The following is a 22,436-nucleotide window of genomic DNA, read 5'->3' on the forward strand; positions in this document are numbered from 1 at the left end:
GATCTCCTATTGAGTTCGTAGGTGTTCAGAATGGTTTGATCCCTATCTAGCTGAATTCCTGGGACCAGACAAAATTTAGGTCTCCTACTCCTCCGCCATCTTGCCCCTCCTCCATTAAGGCATTCTTAAAAAGCAAATGTGAGAAGTTACTGCACACAGTAACCTGCAAATAAAAACGTACCCAGTCACTCAGCTAATATTTCTTTTTATTGCCTTGCATAAATAATATCCACCAACATAATAAAAAGTGATGGAAAATAGTTTTAACATCCACACATTTGCACAGGTAGGGAATACTAAAATTGCTGCCATCATGAACCTGACTCCATATTCTGTTTACCTGCAGAGACCAAGGTAGTAAGGAATCTAGGAGTATTGCAGAGGTTGAGGTGGAGATGGGAGAGCACATTCTTCTGTGTTTCGTAAGTTCAGCCTGGCCATTAAGGGACCTTCGGTCCCCCAGTGACCTGGGTGAATATCATCTAAGTGGTCACCTTTGAGCATGAGAGTGTAAAGGATTTTACCTGTACTCAACTAAGGGAGAGAAAGATCAGAAGTACATTTCACTTGCATTGACTCAATTAAATGAATTTGACCAAAAAACAAAACACAAAAAGAACAAATATGTTAAATAGTGTAGCCAATTGTGTCTGATAATCTGGCCATGGAACATATGCCCTGGAATGAGAGAGAAGTGACTGATTTCCCAGTCTGTCTTGGTCCTTCCCTCTCGGTGCTGGAGCAAATGTGCGCACCTCTTCCCAACTTGGTGTTCAGTGATATTATGTTAGTAGCTTGAAACTGGCTGTATCTCAGCAAATGCTACAAATGGGGATGATTTATTTTTTATTTTTTTAAAAAAGATTTTATTTATTTGAGAGAGAGAGAGAATGAGCGGTGAGGAGGGGCAGAGGGAGAGAGAGAGAGAAGCAGACCCCTTGCTAAGCAGGAAGCCCGATGCGCAGGGGCTCGATCTTAGGACCCAGAGATCATGACCTGAACTGAAGGCAGACGCTTAACCGACTGAGCCACTCAGGTGCCCTGGGGATGCTTTATTTTAGATAGCTGGCTGACCAGCACATCACTGCTTAACCTGCCTCTTATAGTGGGGACATCTGGCCACACTGAAGATGCTTCCGGTATCTAAAGGTATGGATTTCTTTTCCTGCAATGTGAAGCCTAATTGCAAGTCAGCTTCCTCATCTGGTGTTCGGTTGAAGAAACAGCTGGATGTTCCTACACTGCAAGAAAAGTTGGCTGTTTGGGGGCTTACATAGAAAACTGGTTTTGTATCTATATCTCTGTAGAGAAATATTTATTATTTTTTAAAGATTTTATTTCTTTGACAGAGAGAGATACAGTGAGAGAGGGAACACAAGCAGGGGGAGTGGGAGAGGGAGAAGCAGGCTTCCCGCCGAGCAGGGAGCCTGATGCAGGGCTCAATCCCAGGACCCTGGGATCACGACCCAAGTTGAAGGCAGACGCCTAATAACTGAGCCACCTAGGCACCCCTAAAGCAATATTTATGACTAAAGCTATGTAGTGATTGGTTTTAGGCATTTTTCAAATATAAACTCAAGGTAGTTCAAAGGTGATCATGTGGGTGCCTGGGTGGCTCAGACGGTTAAGCATCTGCCTTCAGCTCAGGTCATGATCCCAGGATCCTGGTGTCAAGGCCCGCATTGGTCTCCCTGCTCGGCGGGAAGCCTGCTTCTTCCTCTGACCCTATTCCCTGCTCGTACACTCTCTCTCTCAAAAATAAATAAATAAAATCTTTAAAAACAAAACAAAACAAAGGTAATCATGTGCTGATTTAAGACCATAGCTGCTGTGCAAGCTGCGGCTTCTAAGTGGACTAATTCCCGTACTAATATGCATGTCCCAGAACAGCGAATGATTCATTTTGGTGTTAATCAGTCCAAGTCTGGGCCAGATTTAGCAAGCAACCAGAGTTGCATCTTGATAAACTAAACCAAGCACACTTCTTTATTTTGGCCAAAACATTGCTGTGATAATATGATCTCCTCAGAATTTACCGAGCATCATGGGGATGTTTTTGGAGGAGCATTCACTTTCCTGGAGGTAAGGAGTTTTGTGTCATAGTTAGGACCTGTATCTAACTACCTCTAAGATCTAAGGTAAATTATTTTCATTTTTCTGGGCTTTGGAGTCTCCATCTGAGGAATGAGTTGTGTAATAGATAATCTCATGTCCCTTCCAACTCCGGAAGAAAGGAAAAATTAAACCAGCTTGCAGCCAGCGGTATATAGTATACAGTGTATATAAATATGCAAAGTCTATAGGGGTTATTGAAGAGGAGCCTTTCTGCCACTTTCCCAGTATATCTCCGGCCCCTATCCTCTGGCCTCACCGAGTCCCTGCATAGGATTAGAGTACAAGGCACTGTGGCAAGGAGCCTGATGAGATAACTATCACTTCCTAGCTGTGTATCTTTGGGCACATTACTTTACCTCTCTGAGTCTTAGTTTCCTCGCCTATAAATGTGTGGATCAAATACCTTCTTACAGAGCTGTTGAAGATTAAGTAAAACTAAGTATGTGAATGGGCTTTGTAAGGTAGAAAGCATAAAGCAAATATTATCATCACTGTAGTTTGGAAAATAAGATATCAAAATTACAGTGAAATTCTCCAGGATTAATAATAAGAATAGAGCAGTAGTTCTGTCTAGAACACCGAGGTATATACAAAAACCAATTAACTCTTCATAACCCAGAAAACAGTTTATAAATACATGGATTCTTAAATAGTGGATTTTTCAGTCTGGAATTATTTAGGCCTTTTATTTCTCCTTCTTTTTCTTGCTAATAGTACCTATTAAAATTAGAGGAAAATGAAGGCGAGAGAGAGGGGTGCTATCTGGAAGAGGACCAGCTGGCCACCTGGTGCTCCTCCTCGACTGGCACCCTTATGGCCCTGCCCTCAACTCTCAGTCACCAGATGATTTCTCAGGGACAAAGTCACATTGTCAGAGTTCAGAGAGACTGGTATATAAAGCAGAATCTCATTGTATTAATTTACAAGGAGAGAGCTAACTGCTGAGGGGCCGAACATTTGCCTTTTTTTTTTTCTTCTCTTTTTGGCAGTAAGTTCTAGACACTTACACAAGTAACAGCAACAGAAAATCCTAAAGTACAGTGACTTAAACAAGATAGAGCTTCTCTTTCCCATAAAAGAAGTCTGCACATATGCAACTCTAGGTTGACATGGTAGTTTCAGTGTGTCATCTGGGATGTAAGCTTTTATCTTTTTATTCTGCCTTCCTCAGCCTGTGCCTTCCATGCTCAAGATCACCTCACGCCCCAAAGGACTGCTAAAGGCCAATCATGATGTCCATGTGCCAGCAGCAGTTAGGAGGAAAGAAGAAAGAATCATATATCACCTGTTTTTTAGACTTCCCATTAGGCCCAGAAACATTTCCCCTTGCATGTCATTGGTGAGAATCTAGTCTCATGGCCTCCTCTAGCTGCAAGAGCAGTTGGGAAGTATGGTCTTTTAGGAAGGCACATTGCTTCCCCAAGTAAAATTGAAGTTCTTTTATTAAAGAGGCAAGAAAAATGATGTTTGGGCAGACATCTCCACTGCAGCAGCCAAATTGTAATTATAAGGTGGCTGAATGAATGAGCAGAGAGGCTAGATTTATGACCTGTGATTTAAGGTGCTAACATTTAAGGCTGGGCTTCTCAAACTTCACTGTGAACTTGGATCACCAGGGATCTTGTTAAAATTCAGATTCTTATTCAGAATATCAGAGGTCAGGATGGAAATTCTGCATTTCTAGTAAGCTCCCAGATGATGCTGGTCTATGGCCCACACTTTGGGTAGAAGAGCCTAAAGCATTGTTCCTAAAATTGTTGGTGTTTTCTCTAACAATTGGAGGACAACAGCTGATGCAACCAGGGTATTACATGGGGATCCATCAGCTAGGGTGATTTTGGTGTCCGGATTTGGAGTAAGAACTGGCTAAAGCTGAATGCACAGTTTGCTTTAACTGAACCTACTACAGTGACTTTTACATTCAGAGCATCTACCCTGTAAGCAGACAGATTGAAATTCCCTAAAGGAAAGAACTGAGGAAGATGGAGGGGAGAGAGCTGTTGGGGGAAAGTGGGCACCCTGGATGTCATGGTCTTGACTCAGAATTCAGCTTATTATCTATTGCCTGCCTAAGAGAACAGACCATGGCTAGACCAAAGCAGGAATTTAATTTTGCACTGCCTTGGGAAGTGTCTATGGAAGTCCCTTGGATAGGGTCAAGGCCATCAAAATGAATATCCACATTTCACCACCCATGGGAGAGACCAAAACTACAACATCAAATATCCCTTGCTCTGCCTTTCTCCCACTTAGCCCAAACAGACTTCTCCAGATCACATAAGGTAGTTCTTTCTGTTATATGTGGGGGCCCATATCTCGATCAACTGCCCATTATTACTAGTTAAGCCAATGCAACAGAGCCAGAAAATGTGAGACATCAGGAATAATTCTATATTTTAAACTCCTGGCAACACTTTTGTGTGTGAAGAAAACTCAAAAGAGAATTGTAAAAAATATACTATTTATCTTATTTATTTTTAATAAAGTCAGATTTTTAACATAGTTAACCCTTGAACAACATAAGCGTTAGAGGCACTGACCCCCCCCCACACAGTTGAAAAAACACGTATAACTTTTGACTCCCCAAAAACTTAACTATTAATAGCTTACTGTTGATAGGAAGACTTACCAATAACATAAACAGTTGATTAACACATATTTTGTATGTTATGTGTATTATATGTTGTATTCTTTCAACAAAGTAAACTAGAGACTAGAAAGGGTTAAAAAAATCATAAGAGAAAGTACATTTATTGTACTGTAGATAATCACCATATGAGTGGACCTGCACAGTTCAAACCCATGTTGTTCAAGGGTCAATTGTATACAAAATGCAATGATTGAACATATATGAGGTCAAAAGACAAAAGTTGAGGCCCCTTGTGACTGTGAGGCCAAAGCCAGTGGCCCTTGTTGCTCCTTATGATAAGCCTTGGGCAGCTTTGGGGCCAGATACCCACCCTCCCTCCCCATTCCCAGTGTGCTTAGGTGGGCTCTGTGGCATGAGTTACTAATTGTCTATTAGATATCCAGGCCTCTCTTCTTCTTCTTTTTTTTTTTTTTATTAACATATAATGTATTATTTGTTTCAGAGGTACAGGTCTGTGATTCATCCATCTTACACAATTCACAGGGCTCACCATAGCACATGCCCTCCCCAATGTCTATCACCCAGCCACCCGATCCCTCCCATCCCCCACCACTCCAGCAACCCTCAGTTTGTTTCCTGAGATTAAGAGTCTCTTATGGTTTGTCTCCCTCTCTGGTTTCATCTTGTTTCATTTTTTCCTCTCTTCCCCTATGATCCTCTGTCCAGGCCTCTCTTCTTCCTCACCAACAAAACTGCAATTTTGCCTGAGGATCAACATGCCAGTTAAAATATGTAGTCTCCCAGTCTCCCTTACACTTGGGATAGGCCATGTGACCCATTCCTGGCTAATAGGATTTGGAAAGAAGTCTGCTGGATGGGGCTTCAGGAATATTATTATTTTAATGATAGAAAGAGAGAGACTCATCTGGCATGTGGATTTTGCCTTCTAGTTTCCTTCTTTGAATACTGATGTGCTGGCCTGGTGGTATAATAGTCATTTTGCCATCAAGAGTATAAAAGTCAAATGCCAGGGTTGGAAGGGCAGAAAGTTGAAAGAGATCTGGGTTCCTAATAGCATTGTAGATTTGTCATATTAGACTTGAACTACCTACCTTTGGACTTCCTGATATTTGAGAAAAATAATTCCTTATTTGGGACTTACTCTTTGAGCTCCACTTTTTCTTCTCCATTCTTTACTCTTTCCCCCTCTACCTTACCCAATATTGTTATACTATAAGGTCAGTCCTGATGAAACCATATGATGAAGGCAGACATGACTGAGGAATTAGTAACCAAATGGCAAGAGAGGAAGAGCCACAGATTCTAACAATGGTGATGAGTCTTAGGCTGATTGCACTTATAAGAGTGGCTTGATTAGGAAATTCCAGATGCTCTGGACAAGCAGTCTAGAGAAACACTTCTCAAATTTTAATATACAAATAAGTCACCAAGGGCTCTGGTTCAAATGCAGTGTTCGATTCAATAGGTTGTTGGGACAAGTAAGGTGCCATGGGCCCTGAGTGCCCCTGCGTGTTCTTGCTGGGTATGCTAAAAATGCAAGGGCCTTGACTCCTTGTTACCTGGGCCATTTCTTAAGGTTGTTTTTATAGCGAGGGATAAGGTAACACTCCTCCGGAAACCCCCAAAAGAACAAAAAGCAGGCTTGCTTACTGTTCACTCTAAAAGCAGAGAATTCCCTAAGCTAAGTATTCCTTAGCTATCATGCAAACAGTGTCACGTGGGCTTCTCCATGTCTCCCCTGTGGGCCTTGGAGGGGCAAGGAGAACCGATGCAAACCAACAGCATGCTCATGCTGCTGGCTATGCTGTGAGTAATAAAATCCTTTGACTCAGGAGTCTTGTGTCCTCTGTCAGTTTCCATGAGACAGTAACAAACTCATTTATTAGCTTGAGAGTAGGGTAAAACCTCCAATCCTTCACAGACCTTGATAGGAGTTTTGGGTGGGACCTGAGATTCTGCCTTTCTGATAAGGTACTTCTGTTGCTACTAGTCTACCCACTACACTTTGAATAGTAATAATCTTGAGATTTCAAGTCAGCAAGCTACTTTACAGGTTGTTGTTGGGTTTTTTTGGTTTTTTTTTTAAGATTTTATTTATTTGTCAGTGAGTGAGAGTGAGAGAGCAAGCAATCAGGGGGAACGGCAGGTAGAGGGAGAATGGGACTCGATCCCAGGACCCTAGGACCATGACCTGAGCCCAAGGCAGACCCTTAACCAACTGAGCTACCCAGGCATCTGCTACTTTCCAGTTCTAAGACTGAGCTTCCTCACCTACAAAATAAGATGAGTTTGAAGGTCTCTTCCCATTCTAACTCAGTGATTCCAGGTCCCAATTACCATCAGCAGGTAGGGCCTCCTTCCATTCATTCATTCCTTCAACCAACATCTTTATCCATCATTTGCAAGGCACCAGGAATAAGAAGGATGAGCAATTTCTGGATGGTTCACAGAGTTGGGCAATGAGCAATAGAAGCTATCCCAGAGATACATATATGGATAGCACCAAATAAGTCAGTTGCCTCTTTGAACTATCATTCTTAGGTTGAGTGTCCATACAATTTATTCCAAACCAGGACACTTTTGAGAGTGAAAGGGGATGCTTTTAAAAGTTACACTGGGATGACAGGTGTAAATTTGCTCAATCTTGGGTCATCGTATTCTCAGGGACTCAGAAAGCTGTAGTTCTATCTAGATTTTCTTTTTTCTTTTTTCTTTTTAATTCAAACGAACATTTATCAAGCCCGTATTAAATGGGACGTGGTTATAAGTGCCCCTCCTCCATCTGTGTACAATTCCCTTCACCCTGCTGTTTCTCCTCAGTTGGGTACATCGTATGTCCCCTAGTTTTCTACAGTTATGCAGCCTGTAATTGTGTAGTCTTAAAATGTAATGGCAGTCTTGTTCAGAAGCTCAGAATCTTTTTAGAAAGTGATGGATAGCAGAGTGATGGTCACAGCTAATGGCAATGTGTTTCATTAAAATTTTTTTTTTTTTAAGATTTTATTTATTTTTCAACAGAGAGAGAGAGAACACAAGCAGGGGGAGTGGGAGAGGGAGAAGCAGGCTTCCCGCTGAGCAGGGAGCCTGATGTGGGACTCGATCCCAGGACCCTGGGATCATGACCTGAGCCGAAGGCAGACGCTTAACGACTGAGCCACCCAGGTGTCCTGGCAATGTGTTTCATTTTAAACAAGTACCGAGAAGGCCTTACTTCCTATGGAGATGCTGGTCTGGTCTGGTGCTCCAGTCATGATAAACAGCAGTGACAGCTATATAACTGACACTCAAAAAACTCTTGGTATGAATTGAATTGGAATCACCTGTGGCCTCTGGCTTCTTCAACAAAGTTGAGAGTGATTCCCTATCAGTAGACATTTTGAAAGCCTGTGTGTTCAGATACTTATCAGCAGTTGACTCTAGGTCAGTGGTGAACTCCAGGTCAGTGGTTAAGTCTAGGTCAGCAGTCAGTTCCAGACATAGTGTGGGGAAATTCCCAGCCAGGAAGAACCAGACAGAGAGGATCAGGGCCTTCTGGAGCATGGTGCTGGTGGGGAGTGCAGGAGGCTCCCCAACGCAAGCAGGGAGGTAGGCAGGCCCTTCTGTGATCCAGACTTTCTACTCCTCTCTTCCCTCTTCACCCATTTCCTTCCCTGCTGTGTAGATCCGCAAATGTCCTGTTGTATTACCTTGAAGGCCCATCACAGAAGAGTGATTTGCTTTGCCCAGTCGAAGATAGCACAAAGTCATTACATAATCCCTCTCAACACTCAGAGCTCCTGAACAGCTGCTCTGGAGGTGGATGGAAATAACCCACCATTTCAGTTTTTATAACCCATGCAGGAGTGAGAATGTTATTTTTAGGGCACAGTAATTTAAAAGCTCTTGCTGGCCTGGGGGGAAATGTCTTCAATGCTTTAGGGAAACGAAGTGGGTTCTGTCTTTTCTTTTGCAGCCAGCGTCCAGAATGAGTTCTTTCTTTGTAGTAAAAGGAAACAGTGCACTGCTTACTGGCACCTAAACATAGCCAACTTAGAGACCTTCAGACTGTTGGAATTTAGGGCACCCTTCTGCTTTATAGCCTATGCAGTAGATAAACTTATATCCTTAATTCCACTTTGGTTTTGGGGGGGATCAGAATGGTGTCTTTTGTTCCAAATGGCCCAGAGCATTGTCAGGTACACAAGGGGTGAATTTTCCTTAGTTTGGATTCCGCCAAAAGCGGACCCCGAGGCAAGGATTCTGGTGCAAGTAGTTTATTCAGGACCATAGTGAGGGAAGGAAGAAGGAAAGGGTGGAGAGGCCATAAGACAGATGTTAATCAGCAGATTTCTGTTGTCAGCAGCTGGGGCTTAATCCTGCCCAGGCCTATCTGAGAGTGTGCTGGGACGTGCCTCCAAACTGTCCCACTGACGGTGATAAAGTGGGGGTATTTATACATTTATCCCTCAGTGTCTTAGGTTGCTCCAGGGTGTTAGCTCTCTGACACTTCTGGCCTGTCCTAGAGTAGTCCCAACAATGCCCACTCCCCAAGGTCAGAAAATGTCCTCGAACAGACATGGGCAGTCCTCCAGGGAGGCAAAGGACAGAGGGGTGGGGCACTGACAGACTCTGCTACAAGAGTCAGAGTCAGATTCATAAATGGGCTGTGTGTTCCTTACTTAAAATATACAATATAATCTTTTGAAAGACCCATTTTTTGCCTTGCAGGATCTGTTTGCCTTTAAAGTAAAGTAGCAGAAAATCCAGCTGTAGCCATTGGCTGTGAAGCAAAAGCAAATTGGAGGGGCGCCTGGGTGGCTCAGTCGTTAAGCATCTGCCTTCGGCTCAGGTCATGATCCCAGGGTCCTGGGATTGAGCCCCGCATCGGGCTCCCTGCTCTGAGGGAAACCTGCTTCTCCCTCTCCCACTCCCCCTGCTTGTGTTCCCTCTCTCGCTGTGTCTCTCTCTGTCAAATAAATAAATAAAATCTTAAAAAAAAAAAAAAAAAGCAAATTGGAACTGAAGCCTTCACCATTTGCAATTCCCAACCCCCTTCTACAACTGTACCCAGAGCAAATGAGGTCACCCTCTCCCTGTAGAGTCAGCACAAGTCTGGGCAGAAGATGATGCCGTTGACACTCAGCTGAAAACTGAGACAGCAGCATTTGCAAGACACAGGAAAGAACAGGGGCTCAGACTCCATCATCTATATGTAGACAATGCTTGTAACAGTGTTAAATACCTATGATGGCCATGACAATTAAATCCAGTGAGGAAAGGATGACCAACAGAGTGCCAGTGCACATATTAGAGCTCTTGCAGACAAAGAAGAAGCCTCAAATATGTTGTTTTAATTCTGAAAAGAGAAAACACGTTTGTTTTCTTTTTGTTCATAAAAATAATATATACTTCTGGTAATTGCAGAAAACTTAGAAAATACAGGAAAAGGTAAAGAAGAGAAAAATCTACTGTAATTCCATGTTCCAATCTTTTACAAATAAGTAAACAAAATGGATTAACTTATAAAAATGTAATTACAATTCAGACCTTTTATAATATAATCATATATTGGAACTGGTTGGGATCCTTCTACGTATATGATTTGGTATCTGTTTTTCATACAGTATATCATGGGCTGTATGATTCTGTATGTCACTGATAATTCTTCAAAATGTTTCTGTCATCTGAATTATATTCCATCACCTGGATAGGCTATAAACCATTGGCCATTCTTCTATGAATTTGTGGTGAACACCTTTGTGCTGACCACTTGACCTCTGGGTATTTCTTTGGGGTATTCTCTCAGGTGTGGGATTATAGAGTCAAATGGGAATGAGACCAGAAGTCTAAGGACAGAGTTGAGGGGAAGCTTCCTAACAGCAGTCCCTGGTGGAAATCTGTGACATATGAAGATGACTTTCCTTGGCTGTGGAGTTGCAGACCAGGCCTGCCAACATACAGATCAGTCCTTAAGCTTGCAGGAACCCTAGAGATAACCTCCGCCCACACCCTCTTTGTTGTTTTTCAGATAAGGAAACTGAGTCGCAAAGATTTGCTAGATTTGGCCAGGCCATCAGGCTCCAGACTTGGGTTGTTTTTAGAAATTAAATTACATCATGGCACTGAAAATGGAATGGCCAGATGGCTAGCTGCCCAGCCAGAAGTGAGGCTATGTTCTTCTGGTGCTTGGGAGCCTGAAAGAGCACTGCCTTCCCCATCAGCTGATTACACATAATAGGATAAAATATCTCTTCCTACATTTGGAAGAACCACAAGGGTTGGTGAAGTGCCTACGAACAAAAATAAACCAGAAGGAACACAGTCCATTGAATCAGAACAAGTCAATGAAACCCACACTGGGAAAGGCAAAGCACTTTTGAGAGAGCGGATAGTTCTTTCCTTGTTTGTTGAATGGATACTGGGGCTCCAGGAATGATGTATATTACAGACATTGTCAGAGTCCTGCTCATATTCCCTCAGCACATAGCATTCCCAGATATGTCAACCGCTTCCTACTGCACGCACCTGAGAAGTTTTCCCTGAGGGCTTTCACTGGCTAAAGGAGCCTTGTTCAGGCCCATCTGGACAGGCAGCCTAGAAGAGCAAGAAGATACCTTCTGAAGCAATGCTCAACCAATGATCTATGGGAGTCAGTGTTTAAATATCCCTATTTCCTTGTCCCTTGGGTAGGACATCTTTGTTCTATACTATCTCACCAGGTTCCCAGTGGAATTAGGTCCCAGATGCCCACGGCAATAACCTGCTCATTATCACATTCTGTACTGAGTTCATTTTCCTTCCCTGTCTCACTTTCCTACTCCCCTCCCAGTCTGGCATCACCCCCAACTCAAATCCTTGTATCAGTGTCTGCTTCTAGGGGAGCCCAACCTAAGGCAATGTAGCCCTTTCAGAATTAATTGTAGGAAATCCTAAAAAGGGAAACTTCAGTTAGTGGAGTAGACACAAACTGATACAGATATTAGAATTAGCAGACAAGGACGTTAAAACCATTATTATAACTGTATTCTATATTTTCAAAAAGATAGAGGAAAAATTGAACACATTAAGATGAGACATGGAAGATACTCTAAAGCCCAGTGGAGCTTCTAGAAATAGAAGCAACCCAAGATACACATGGGTGATGGATGCAGTGGAGGAGGATCCCAGGGTGACAGGCAGAGGCTATATTATTGTAGTTAAGATTAAGTTCAGATACATAAAACAGGGTGTGTGTGTCGGGGGGTGGGGGTAATTAGCAGTACCTTAAACAAGAGAAAAGCTTATTCTTGTCTCATGCAAAAGAAATCTGGAGATAGGCAGTGCATAGCTGAAAGGGCAGCTCCACTCTGTCATCAGAGATTCAGTCTCCTCTTCAGCTGTACTACTCTTTGTGTATAGCTTTCAGCCTCTAAGTTCATAGGTGGCAGCTAGAGTCGCCAAGGTGGCAGCTAGAGCTCCAGCCATTACATCCACATTCCAGGCAGCACACAGAAGGAAGAACAGAAGAGCAAAAAGGGACCCTTCCTAGCAGGTTAATTCCATTTAAGCAATGTGTCTGGAAATCCTACAGAACTCTACCACTTAGGTCTCATTGCTTAGAACTTCTTCATGTGGGAGCCCCTAGCTGCAAGGCTTAGAAATATACTGTCTTGGGGTGCCTGGGTGCCTCAGTCAGTTAAATGTCTGACTTTGGCTCTGGTCATGATCTCAGTGTCCTAGGAATGAGCCTCACACTCAGCAGGGAGTCTGCTTCTCCCTCTCCTGCTGCACCTCCCCCCATTCATGCTCTCTCTCTCTCTTTCTCAAATAAATAAATAAAATCTTTAAAAATAAAGGAATATACTGTCTTAGCTGGATGCATTGCTAAAATCAGAGTTGTGTTACTAAGTAGGTAGGGGAGAATGGCTGTTGGGTCAGGTGACCAGCAATCTCTACCTTACCAAGAAAGATTCAAGGGTTAGAGATATTTGGTGTGAGGGGTGGAATGAGAAGGACAGAAAACAGGGGTTAGTTGAATTTACGTTTTTGAAATAACTGAACCAATTAGATCTCTACTTTGCATGTACCTCATACATGCAGAACACAGGCAATCCAGACAAAAACAAAAACAGAATTTTAAAAGCTCTGCATCAGTTATCACAATGCATGACAAACCACTCCAGATTTTAGTGGCTGAAAATTAAAAAATTGTTTATTATTTCTCGCAACTTTATAGGTTGGCTGGGCTCTCACCTAGAGTCACATATGCAGCTGCAGTCAATTGGCAGCTTCATTGGGTCTGGAGAGTCTAAGATGTCCTGGGGCCTTAGTTCTGACTATCATCTGAGCCCCTCTCCACATGGTCTCTCATCATTCAGTCATCCAGCTCAGTCTTTCTTATATTGTGGTGGGAATATTCTAAGACAAGGAAGGAGGAAGCTGCAAGGCCTCTTGAAACCAAGGCTCTAGAACTTGCATATTGTCACTTCTCCAGCATTCCATCAGCCAAAGCAAGTCACAGGCCAGACCAGATTTAAGAGATGAGAAATAGACTTCACCTTTGATGGGGTTTCTGCAAAGCCATTGTTAAAGGGGCATGGGCACAGGGAGATGTGATTCATTGGGAACCATACTTTTAACAATCTACCATAAACTCTCTAAAGAAACTAAACAAACTGCCTGGAGGGCTCCAGAAATGAAGCCTTCCCCATTCTGGCATCTTTGGATCTTATAACCTCAAACCTACTCCCTTCTTATTTGTTCTAAAGCAAAGTCTGCTCATAAATAAGCCCTGGCCACCTAAGCAGAACTCTCAGTTGATAGGCCAAAAGAAAGACACCACTACATACACTACCAGAGAAAATCAGTATCAACTATCTTGAAAAAACCTATCCAGTCTCTTAATCTTAGGTATGTACAGTTAACAAAGGACTATCAAAAATATTAAGAAAATTTGAATCATGAAAAAGAAATACCAAATCAAAGGAAAAATTAACCCCAGAGGAAATGGAGATAAATCAAAGAATGGAAGGAAGCATGATCAAATACATAAACAACAACAAAACAACAACAAAACTTAAGTGACTTCAAAGAGATTTGAGAAGCTATTACATTTATAAAACAAGAACAGAATACTGTCGGGGAAAACAGGAGCACAAGGAAAATCTTTGGAAGCATAATGGCAGTTACAAAAAAAATCAATAGAGAGCTTGGGAGGGAGAAAGGAAATAATCTAGGAAATGGAACAAAATCAAAGAAATGGAAAATAGAAGAGTTAGTGAACATAGAAAACCACTCTACAAGGTTTAATCTCTAAATAATAGGAGGTCAGTGAAGAAAGAATTTGGAAACCAAAGGAAGGAAGTTATTAAAGAAATATGGAACAACATTTTCTATAAAAATAGAAGTCCTTAGTTTGAAAGGGCCTTCTGAGTGCCTGGTATAATAAGTGTTTTAAAAAGACCCATGTCTAGAATGAAACTTTAGAATTTCATGGATTAAGAAAAGAACCTACAAGTTTCCTAGGAGGGTAAGAAACAGCAGGTCCTCAATAAAGGAACAAGATTAAGGCATCAAACTTATTATCAGACATGAAAGGGCTTAGACACTTTGTATCTCAAGTATCCTTTCTGCAGAAAGAAGATGTGGTATATATGACACAGTGGAAATCCCCAAGGAGTGCTGTAAAAAGACATTCTAGCATATCAACTGTTTAACCAGCCTAAACACAATCAGTTCACATTAGACTAAAAACTCAATGAGCTTTCACAAGAATGTTTTTAAGAAGCATGGAATAATAGGAAAAAGGAATAAGAAGTTAAATAATATTAGTCATGTGGTGAAGAAAGCATATGTTTCTTCTTCCAATAGCAAAAAAAGAACCAATTGGAAACACTAGAAAATAAATGTACAAATGAAGCAAAGGAAAATGTGGTATAATTTTGAGGCACTGATGATGTAAGTGTAGCAGACTTAGTGACTTGCATTAATGGCCAATTAATAATGGCTATCCTGTATCCACACTTTCTGTAGACTCCCTACCAACACCCTGATTCTGGGACACAGGACTTGATTTAGCTAATAGCACAGTAGCAAATGATCCAAGAAGAAAACATGAAAAAGTACTGCATGTTTTAGCTCTCTCTCTTGAAACCCTGCCATGACCATGAGAACAAACATGGGTTAATCTGTTAGAAGGATATGAAAAACACATAGAAGAAAACTAAGTTGTTAAAGCCAAGGCAATTCTAGACCAACCAGCTCACAGCCTAATCCAGCAACCAAATACAGCCATGACAGTGAGTCCACTGTAGATTGGCCAAGTCCAGTCAGATGAACAGAACCACTTAACTGACCTATACTCTCATAAGAAATAAGGGATCATTATTGTTTTAAAAGACTAAGTTTAGGAGTGATTTGTTATGCAGCAATAGCTAACTAATACATAAATAAAAGAGTATTTATTTGCCTTAGATGTTAAGAGTATTCTTCTTCAAGTGATAAAGAGGGCATGACATTGGCGCTGTTGTCAAGAAAATGTATTTCTATTCATCCCACTTGACTCAGCCAGGAACAATATTTATGTCATCACAATAATGTAAACTTTGTTTTTTGAACTTCAACATTTAGGAATAACTTAAAACCCAGAAGACTACATTATGGTTACAGAACAGAATGTAACTCTTACTGATCTGAGGAATGTAAAGGACAGCTGAAAACAACTGGGAGGAGAAAGACGGGTGAGTAAACATAGTAGCCCCAATATGTTCATCTTACTTGTAGAAGCAAGAACTACTGATAGAAGTTGGTGGAACAAAAACCAGAGGTTTAAGTATATTATTTAAAGTTGCAAAGGTAATCAGTGATGAGGAAGAGGTAGAAAAGCTGAACTAAATGAACATTACCTCCTTCCTGTTCTTCCAGTATAAGAAGTTGATTTTTTTAAATTGAGGTATAAAATACATACAGGGAGGGGTACCTGGGTGGTTCAGTTGGTTAAGTGTCTGCCTTCGGCTCAGGTCATGATCCCAGGGTCCTGGGATCGAGTCCCGTGTCGGGCTCCCTGCTCAGCAGTGAGCCTGCTTCTCCCTCTGCCTCTCCCCCTGCTTGTGCTCTCTCTCTCTTTCTCTTTTAATTTTTAATTTTTTAAAAATAAGCTCTATGCCCAATGTGGGGCTTGAACTCACAACCCTGAGATCAAGAGTCACATGCTCCACTGACTAAGCCAGCCAGGCATCCCCATAATGAAGACTCAGGTTATTTTTACTTGCAGTTTCCTCTACCTGGACTACTTTGCCTCCAGATTTTTGCAAGGCTGGCTCTCTCACCATTCAAGACTCAGCTGTGAGGTGGAGGCTTAAGGGGGCAGGCTGGGGGCTGGAACACTTGGGAGCTGGCTAGTCACCCCTCTCTCTTCTTGTAGTTTTAGGGCCTCTCTATGTGGTTCCTTTCTGTGTGCTAGTTTGAGTTTCCTCACAGCATGGCAATTGCAGGGCAGCTGGACTGTTTTCTATGGCAACGAAAGTTTCAAGAGAGTATTCCAGCAAACAGGAGAAATTTGATCACCTTTTATGAACTAGCCTTGGAAATCACAAGCATTGCTTCTACTGTGTTCTACTGGTTACAAGTAACTCACCAAACCACCCAGATTTAAAGGTAAGGAAAATATGCTCTACTTCTTGATAAGTGAATGGTAAGATTCTAGATGAACATGTGGGATGGAAGATACCATTGTGGCCAATTTTTGGAAAATATATTCAACCATACTGTCCTATACTCTATGTGGTTTTCTCCATAGTACTTTTTATTGTTGGATATTATTTCTTTGCTTTTGATTGGCCATCTCCCTTTACTAGAATATGTGCCATAAAAGGGCAGGAACCCTCTCTTTATTATTCTCTTCCCTGTCACCAGTACCTGAATGGTGTTAGTACATAGTAGGTATTCAATGCATTTGTTCAATAAAATAATAAGACTTTGGTAACAGGGAACCTATAGATGCCTCAGGTTAATAAACCAAGTAATGGAAGTATAAGCATATTATTTAAGGATGTGAACCTAACCACTCAAAGAACTAAAACTAGAAATAGTTAAAGGGGTTGCCTGTGGGGTGCAAGATGGGGAGAAGTAGGGGATGGATAGTCAAGTGCTTTTCTGTGGCAGTTGAGGGGGGGATTTTTAAAATTCATGTACTTTTATCTCTTTGATATTAAGATTTTGAAAAAATTAAGTTGAAAACAATCATTGTAGGGAATATGGAAGAACTGGAAGAGAGCAAAAAGCTAACTTATTAAGGCTTTTTTTGTGATACCACCACCCAGAGAAAGCTGCTATGAACATTTTGGTCTATAACCTTCTTGTTGAAAACAGGCGGTTCTGGATCTTGCCTTTTTATTTTCCTTGCATTAATTCTATTGTGAGGATTGCTCTGGGGCAGAAATGCTGCCTGGCAAAGGTATGTGACCTGAAGATTCTGTTACTTCTTGTTTCCCCTACTTAGGGGTCTACATAATTATGCCCTTTTTGTCTTTTTTTCTTTCCACCCTGGCAATTGTGTTGTACCCACTCTTTCCCAGCCCATCTTTCTCTCTTGTTCAAGGACTTCATAAGTTCATCACTGTCTCTTTCTCCTCAGCCACAGGGCAGAGGTGTGTCTTGGTTACCTATTGCTACATAACAAACTACTCAAAACTTAGTGACTTAAAATAACCACCATTTTTGGGGCGCCTGTGTGGCTCAGTCGTTAAGCATCTGCCTTTGGCTTGGGTCATGATCCCGGGGTCTTGGGATCGAGCACTGCATCGGGCTCCCTGCTCTGCGGGAAGCCTGCTTCTCCCTCTCCCACTCCCCCTGCTTGTGTTCCCTCTCTCGCTGTGTCTCTCTCTGTCAAATAAATAAATAAAATCTTCTAAAAAATAAATAACCACCATTTTTATCATTTTGCACAGTTCTATTGATCAGGAATTTGAACAAAGCAAAGCCCTGTCATCTCTGTTCCACATGATGTCTGCTGGGGCATAGTGTCCATCATGTCTGATGCCTCCACTAGGATCACTGTCAAGGGTGGGGGGTGAGTGCTGATGGGAATGGTTTAATTGGGATCATATGTCTGGGGTTTCACCTTAACTCTGGCTGCTGGGTGCCTAGCTTCTCCATGTGGTGTCAGAGCTTTTCCCTCTCTGCGTGGTCTCTCAGGGGCACAGTCAGCCCTCTTGCATGGCAGCTCAGGGCTCCCAGGAACTTGGACCTAGAGCTCTACCTGCATTCTGTTGGCTGAAGCAAGTCACAGGCCCAATCCAGATTCAAAGGGAAGGGAGCACACAGGACATGAATACCAGAAGGCATGGGTCACTGGGGCCACCAATGTAACAGATTACCACTGAGTCAGGTGGATGTGAGTTCAAATCCTGGCTGCTTGGCTTGCTAACCATATTTCCTTGGCCTGATTTCTTTCTTTCTTTTCTTTTTTTTTAAGATTTTATTTATTTGACAGAGACACAGCGAAGAGAGGGAATATAAGCAGGGGGGAGTGGGAGAGGGAGAAGCAGGCTTCCTGCCGAACAGGGAGCCTGATGTGGGACTTGATCCCAGGACCCTGGGGTCATGACCTGAGCCGAAGGCAGACGCTTAACGACTGAGCCACCCAGGCGCCGCATTTCTTTCTTTCTTTTTTTAATTTTGAATATGAAAACATTTATTAAATTTAAACATTGACTATAAAGTCAAGTGAGCATTACTTTTTAATCTTATAAACTGTAAAATAAATCAAGTCCAGTAGCTTCAAGTTGACACAAAAGACAGACTTCCCCACTCCCCTTTCCTAGGACTTATATTAATAAACATACAAAAATAAAATCAACATCATCATTATGCATTTTTTCTATTTTACCACTATGCTTTTTTTCTTAAAGAGGGAACAGTCTTTTTTTTTTTTTTTTTAAGATTTTATTTATTTGAGAGAGAGAGAGAGTGAGAGAGAGAGCCCAAGAGGGGGTAGGGTCAGAGGGAGAAGCAGACTCCTTGCTGAGCAGGGAGCCCGACTCGGGACTCGATCCTGGGGACTCTGGGATCATGACCTGAGCCGAAGGCAGTTGCTTAACCAACTGAGCCACCCAGGCACCCGGCCACTATGTTTTTTTTTAGCATTAGCCCCTCTCTTGGATTTTGAAATATAGAGGCATTGATAACAAATTTCAAATGATACACACACACACACACACACACACACACACACACACACACACATACAATACTAGGTATGAAAACATTTCCATGGTTAAAGGGCTCTTGATATTTACCACTCAACAATTTCTCAGGCTACCTTTAAAAAGGCTTTTAGGTTAACTATTGTAAACCCAAACACTACAGTCCTGTCCCATCCAATTCAGGATCCAGGAAACAGATCAATATTTGAGCTACAGGCAGTTGAATCTATAAACAAACCTTCCAAAGGAGCTTAATATGAGCAAGTACAATTCTCAAAATTAATCACCTAACATTGTATTTATTTATTTGTTTGTTTATTTATTTATTTTGAAATATAGTTTTGACACACAATGTTACATTCATTTCAGGTGTATGACATAGTGATTTGAGAACTCGATGTTATCCTGTGCTCACCACACATGTAGCTCCCCATCTGTCACCATACAGTACTATTACAATACCGTTGACTATATTCCCTATCCTGTATCTTTTATCCTTGTGACTTATTCCTTTATAACTGGAAGCCTGTATCTCCCACTCCCCTCACCCCTTTTTGCCCATCTTCGCACCTACCTCCCCTCTAGCAAATACCAGTTTGTTTTCTCTGTTTATAGTGTGTTTCTGCTTTGTTTGTTCATTTGCTTTTTTTTTTTTTTTTTTCAGATTCCCCATGGAAGTGAAATCATATGGTATTTGTCTTTCTCTGACTTATTTCACTTAGGTCCATCCATGTTGTCGCAAATGGCAAGATTTCATTCTTTTTTTTTTTTTAAGATTTTATTTATTTATTTGACAGAGAGAGACACAGCGAGAGAAGGAACACAAGCAAGGGGAGTGGGAGAGGGAGAAGCAGGCTTCCCGCGGAGCAGGGAGCCCAATGCGGGGCTCGATCCCAGGACCCTGAGATCATGACCCGAGCCGAAGGCAGACGCTTAACGACTGAGCCACCCAGGCGCCCCAAGATTTCATTCTTTTTTATGACAGAGTACTATTCCTCTGTGTGTGTGTGTGTGTGTGTGTGTGTGTGTACCACATCTTTACCCATTCATCTGTGGATGGACACTTGGGTTGCTTCCATGTCTAGGCTGTTTTAAATAATGTTGCAATAAACATAAGGCTGCACATATCTTTTTGAATTAGTGCTTTCATTTTCTTTGGGTGAATACTCAATAGTGGAATTAGTGGATCATATGGTATTTCTATTTTTCAAGTTTTTGAGGAGTCTCCATACTGTTTTCCACAGTGGCTGCACCAATTTACATTCCCACCAACAAATCATGAAAGTTCCTTTTTCTCCACAACCTTACCAACACTTGTTATTTCTTGTCTTTTTGATACTAGCTATTCTGACAGGTGTAAGGTAATATCTCATGTGGTTTTGATTTGTATTTCTTTGATATGAGTGATGTTGAGCAGCTTTTCATGTGTCCATTAGCCATCTGTAGGTCTTCCTTGGAAAAATGTCTACCATTTGTTAATTGGATTATTTGTTTTTTGGGTGTTGGATTTATAAGTTCTTTATATATTTTGGATATTAACCCTTATCAGATATATCATTAGCAAATATCTTCTCCAATTCAGTAGGTTGCCTTTTCATTTTGTTTCTGATTTCCTTTGCTGTGCAAAAGCTTTTTATTTTAGTGTAGTCCCAATAGTTTATTTTGTTTTTGTTTCCCTTGCCTGAGGAGAGATATCTAGAAAAATATTGCTAAGATCCTTAGCCTAATTTCTTAATGTCTCTGAGCCACCATATCCTTCCTTATCAATAAAATAATTAGCATTTAATTCTACCTGGGCAGAATCATTCTATGCACTGAATAAGATAACCAACTATTGTGCTGGGTGCAATCATTGCTATGGTGTTTCATAGAAGGGACTTGAGCATTAGAAAGATGTGCAAACTGGTTGTGGGGTCGTTTTTGGCACCAAGGCTGCAGCACTCATAATGAACGTAATTCAGATTGCTCGTGACCACCAGTTACATATACTCGTGCCTGTGGGATTTGTCCTTGGATATTATCTAGACAGAAAGAATGCTGAAAAGCTAACTGCCTTCTGGAACAAGAGTGTGTTGTTTAAGAGGGAACTGAGACGCTGTGAAGGAGTCACCTGGAAGTAAAGGCCGTGACTGAATTCCAGAATGTTCACATTTTAAAAATTAGGAGAGAAATAAAACACATTCATTATTTAAAAAAAAAAAAAAGATGTGCAACTGTAAACCTAATGGACCCACAAGAAAATGAGCTCCTGGTAACCCGAAGACACCTTTGGGAGGGCTTTAGGTTTCCGAGGATCCAAGAGTTGGAGCTAATGGCATTTAAACCTCAAAAAAAAAAAAAAAAAAGGTGATCTCAGTGAAAAAATAGGTATTATTTTATGGTTCTAGGAGTGAAGAATTTCTTCTCTCTCTTCCATCTTGAGTTACCTTCTTTTATTTACCAACCTCTTCACTCTATTTCAAGTTAACTCTTTCTTTTTTTGTCTCTCTTACTAATTTCCTCTGCCTAGTAACCCTTTGTTCTATCCAAACCCTGGAGCCTCAAGAAGCCCTTCCCATTTGTTTGTTCATTTGCTTTGTTTTTCAGATTCTACATGTAAGTGAAATCGTACCGTATTTGTCTTTCTGTGTCTGACTTATTTCACTTAGGTCCACTCTCCTCTATAGAAGAGAAGTCCCTTTAAGCCTAGTCGCTATAACTGGTTACCACCCACGCTGCAGAAACAGAATTCATACCCTGCAGGAGGCCCCTAGAACAGGGACCTTCCTCCTGGCCTCCTGCCTTGTTGCTTTAACTGTGAGGCTCCTCCCTAAGGACTATTTGAGGCTCCCTTGTACTGAGGAGATTTGTGAGCAAATGACCTTTAACCCAGTGAGACTCTCCTCCTGCAATCCCCACTAATCTTCTTAGGTGTTAATATTTAGCATTACCTTGTACTACACAGGTGCCAGGGAATGCAGCTGTCCACAGCCTTATCAGCAAAACCTGCTGAAATGCTTCCCTTGCTTCTTTCCTGTGCTTGTCTGATGGAGATTTCTGCTATGGCAAGGGGTCAGTAGAAGTGACACCCCCTTTTCAGCGGAAGGAACACATTTCAAAAGTCAGAGGTTTAATGAAGGGCACGGAAACTGTTTCTCGGAGTTGCTCTTTGCCACAGAATAATTAGTCTGTTATTAAAGGCCTGTAATAAAGGTGCCAGTGAGGAAGGTGATCAGTTCTCTTCCCACTTTAGAGAGTGGATTCTGGCTTAGTAGGGCTGGGGTAGGGCCTGAGTTTCTGTATGTCTAAGATGCTTCCAGAAGATACTGAGCTGATAGGCTGGTCTGGAGACCACACTTAGCACGGAAATGCTACTTAAGTCGAAAGGAAGGAGAGGGACAGGCTATGGACATCTTTCTGCAGCTCAGAGGGGCAGGAAACAACTATGGGTTTTTCCAGGTATTTCCTCGCAGTAAAAAGCCTGGGCTTTTGGAACAGACAAAGCTCTATTCTGATCTTTGCTTTCCACCCACCAGGTGGTCATGGGCAAGTCATTTAGCCTCTCTGAG

General features: G+C 41.7%; 1 protein-coding gene and 1 long non-coding RNA gene across 2 annotated transcripts; both read left to right on the forward strand.

Annotated features, from left to right (window-relative positions):
- Positions 1 to 1,983: 1,983 nt before the first annotated feature.
- On the forward strand, positions 1,984 to 16,325 carry LOC116635198. The gene is made up of 3 exons (XR_004300124.1): positions 1,984 to 2,082; positions 15,314 to 15,423; positions 16,177 to 16,325. It is a non-coding gene; the product is annotated as an uncharacterized LOC116635198 (long non-coding RNA).
- A 4,509-nt stretch (positions 16,326 to 20,834) lies between these two features.
- LOC116635201 (NADH dehydrogenase [ubiquinone] 1 beta subcomplex subunit 1-like) lies at positions 20,835 to 21,008 on the forward strand. The gene has a single exon (XM_032409153.1). The coding sequence runs from the start codon at positions 20,835 to 20,837 to the stop codon at positions 21,006 to 21,008; it is 174 nt and encodes a 57-aa protein (XP_032265044.1).
- The last annotated feature ends 1,428 nt before the right edge of the window (positions 21,009 to 22,436 follow it).

The sequence above is a fragment of the Phoca vitulina genome, unplaced genomic scaffold, assembly GCF_004348235.1.
Source record: "Phoca vitulina isolate PV1807 unplaced genomic scaffold, GSC_HSeal_1.0 scaffold10, whole genome shotgun sequence".
Taxonomy (NCBI): Eukaryota; Metazoa; Chordata; class Mammalia; order Carnivora; family Phocidae; genus Phoca; species Phoca vitulina.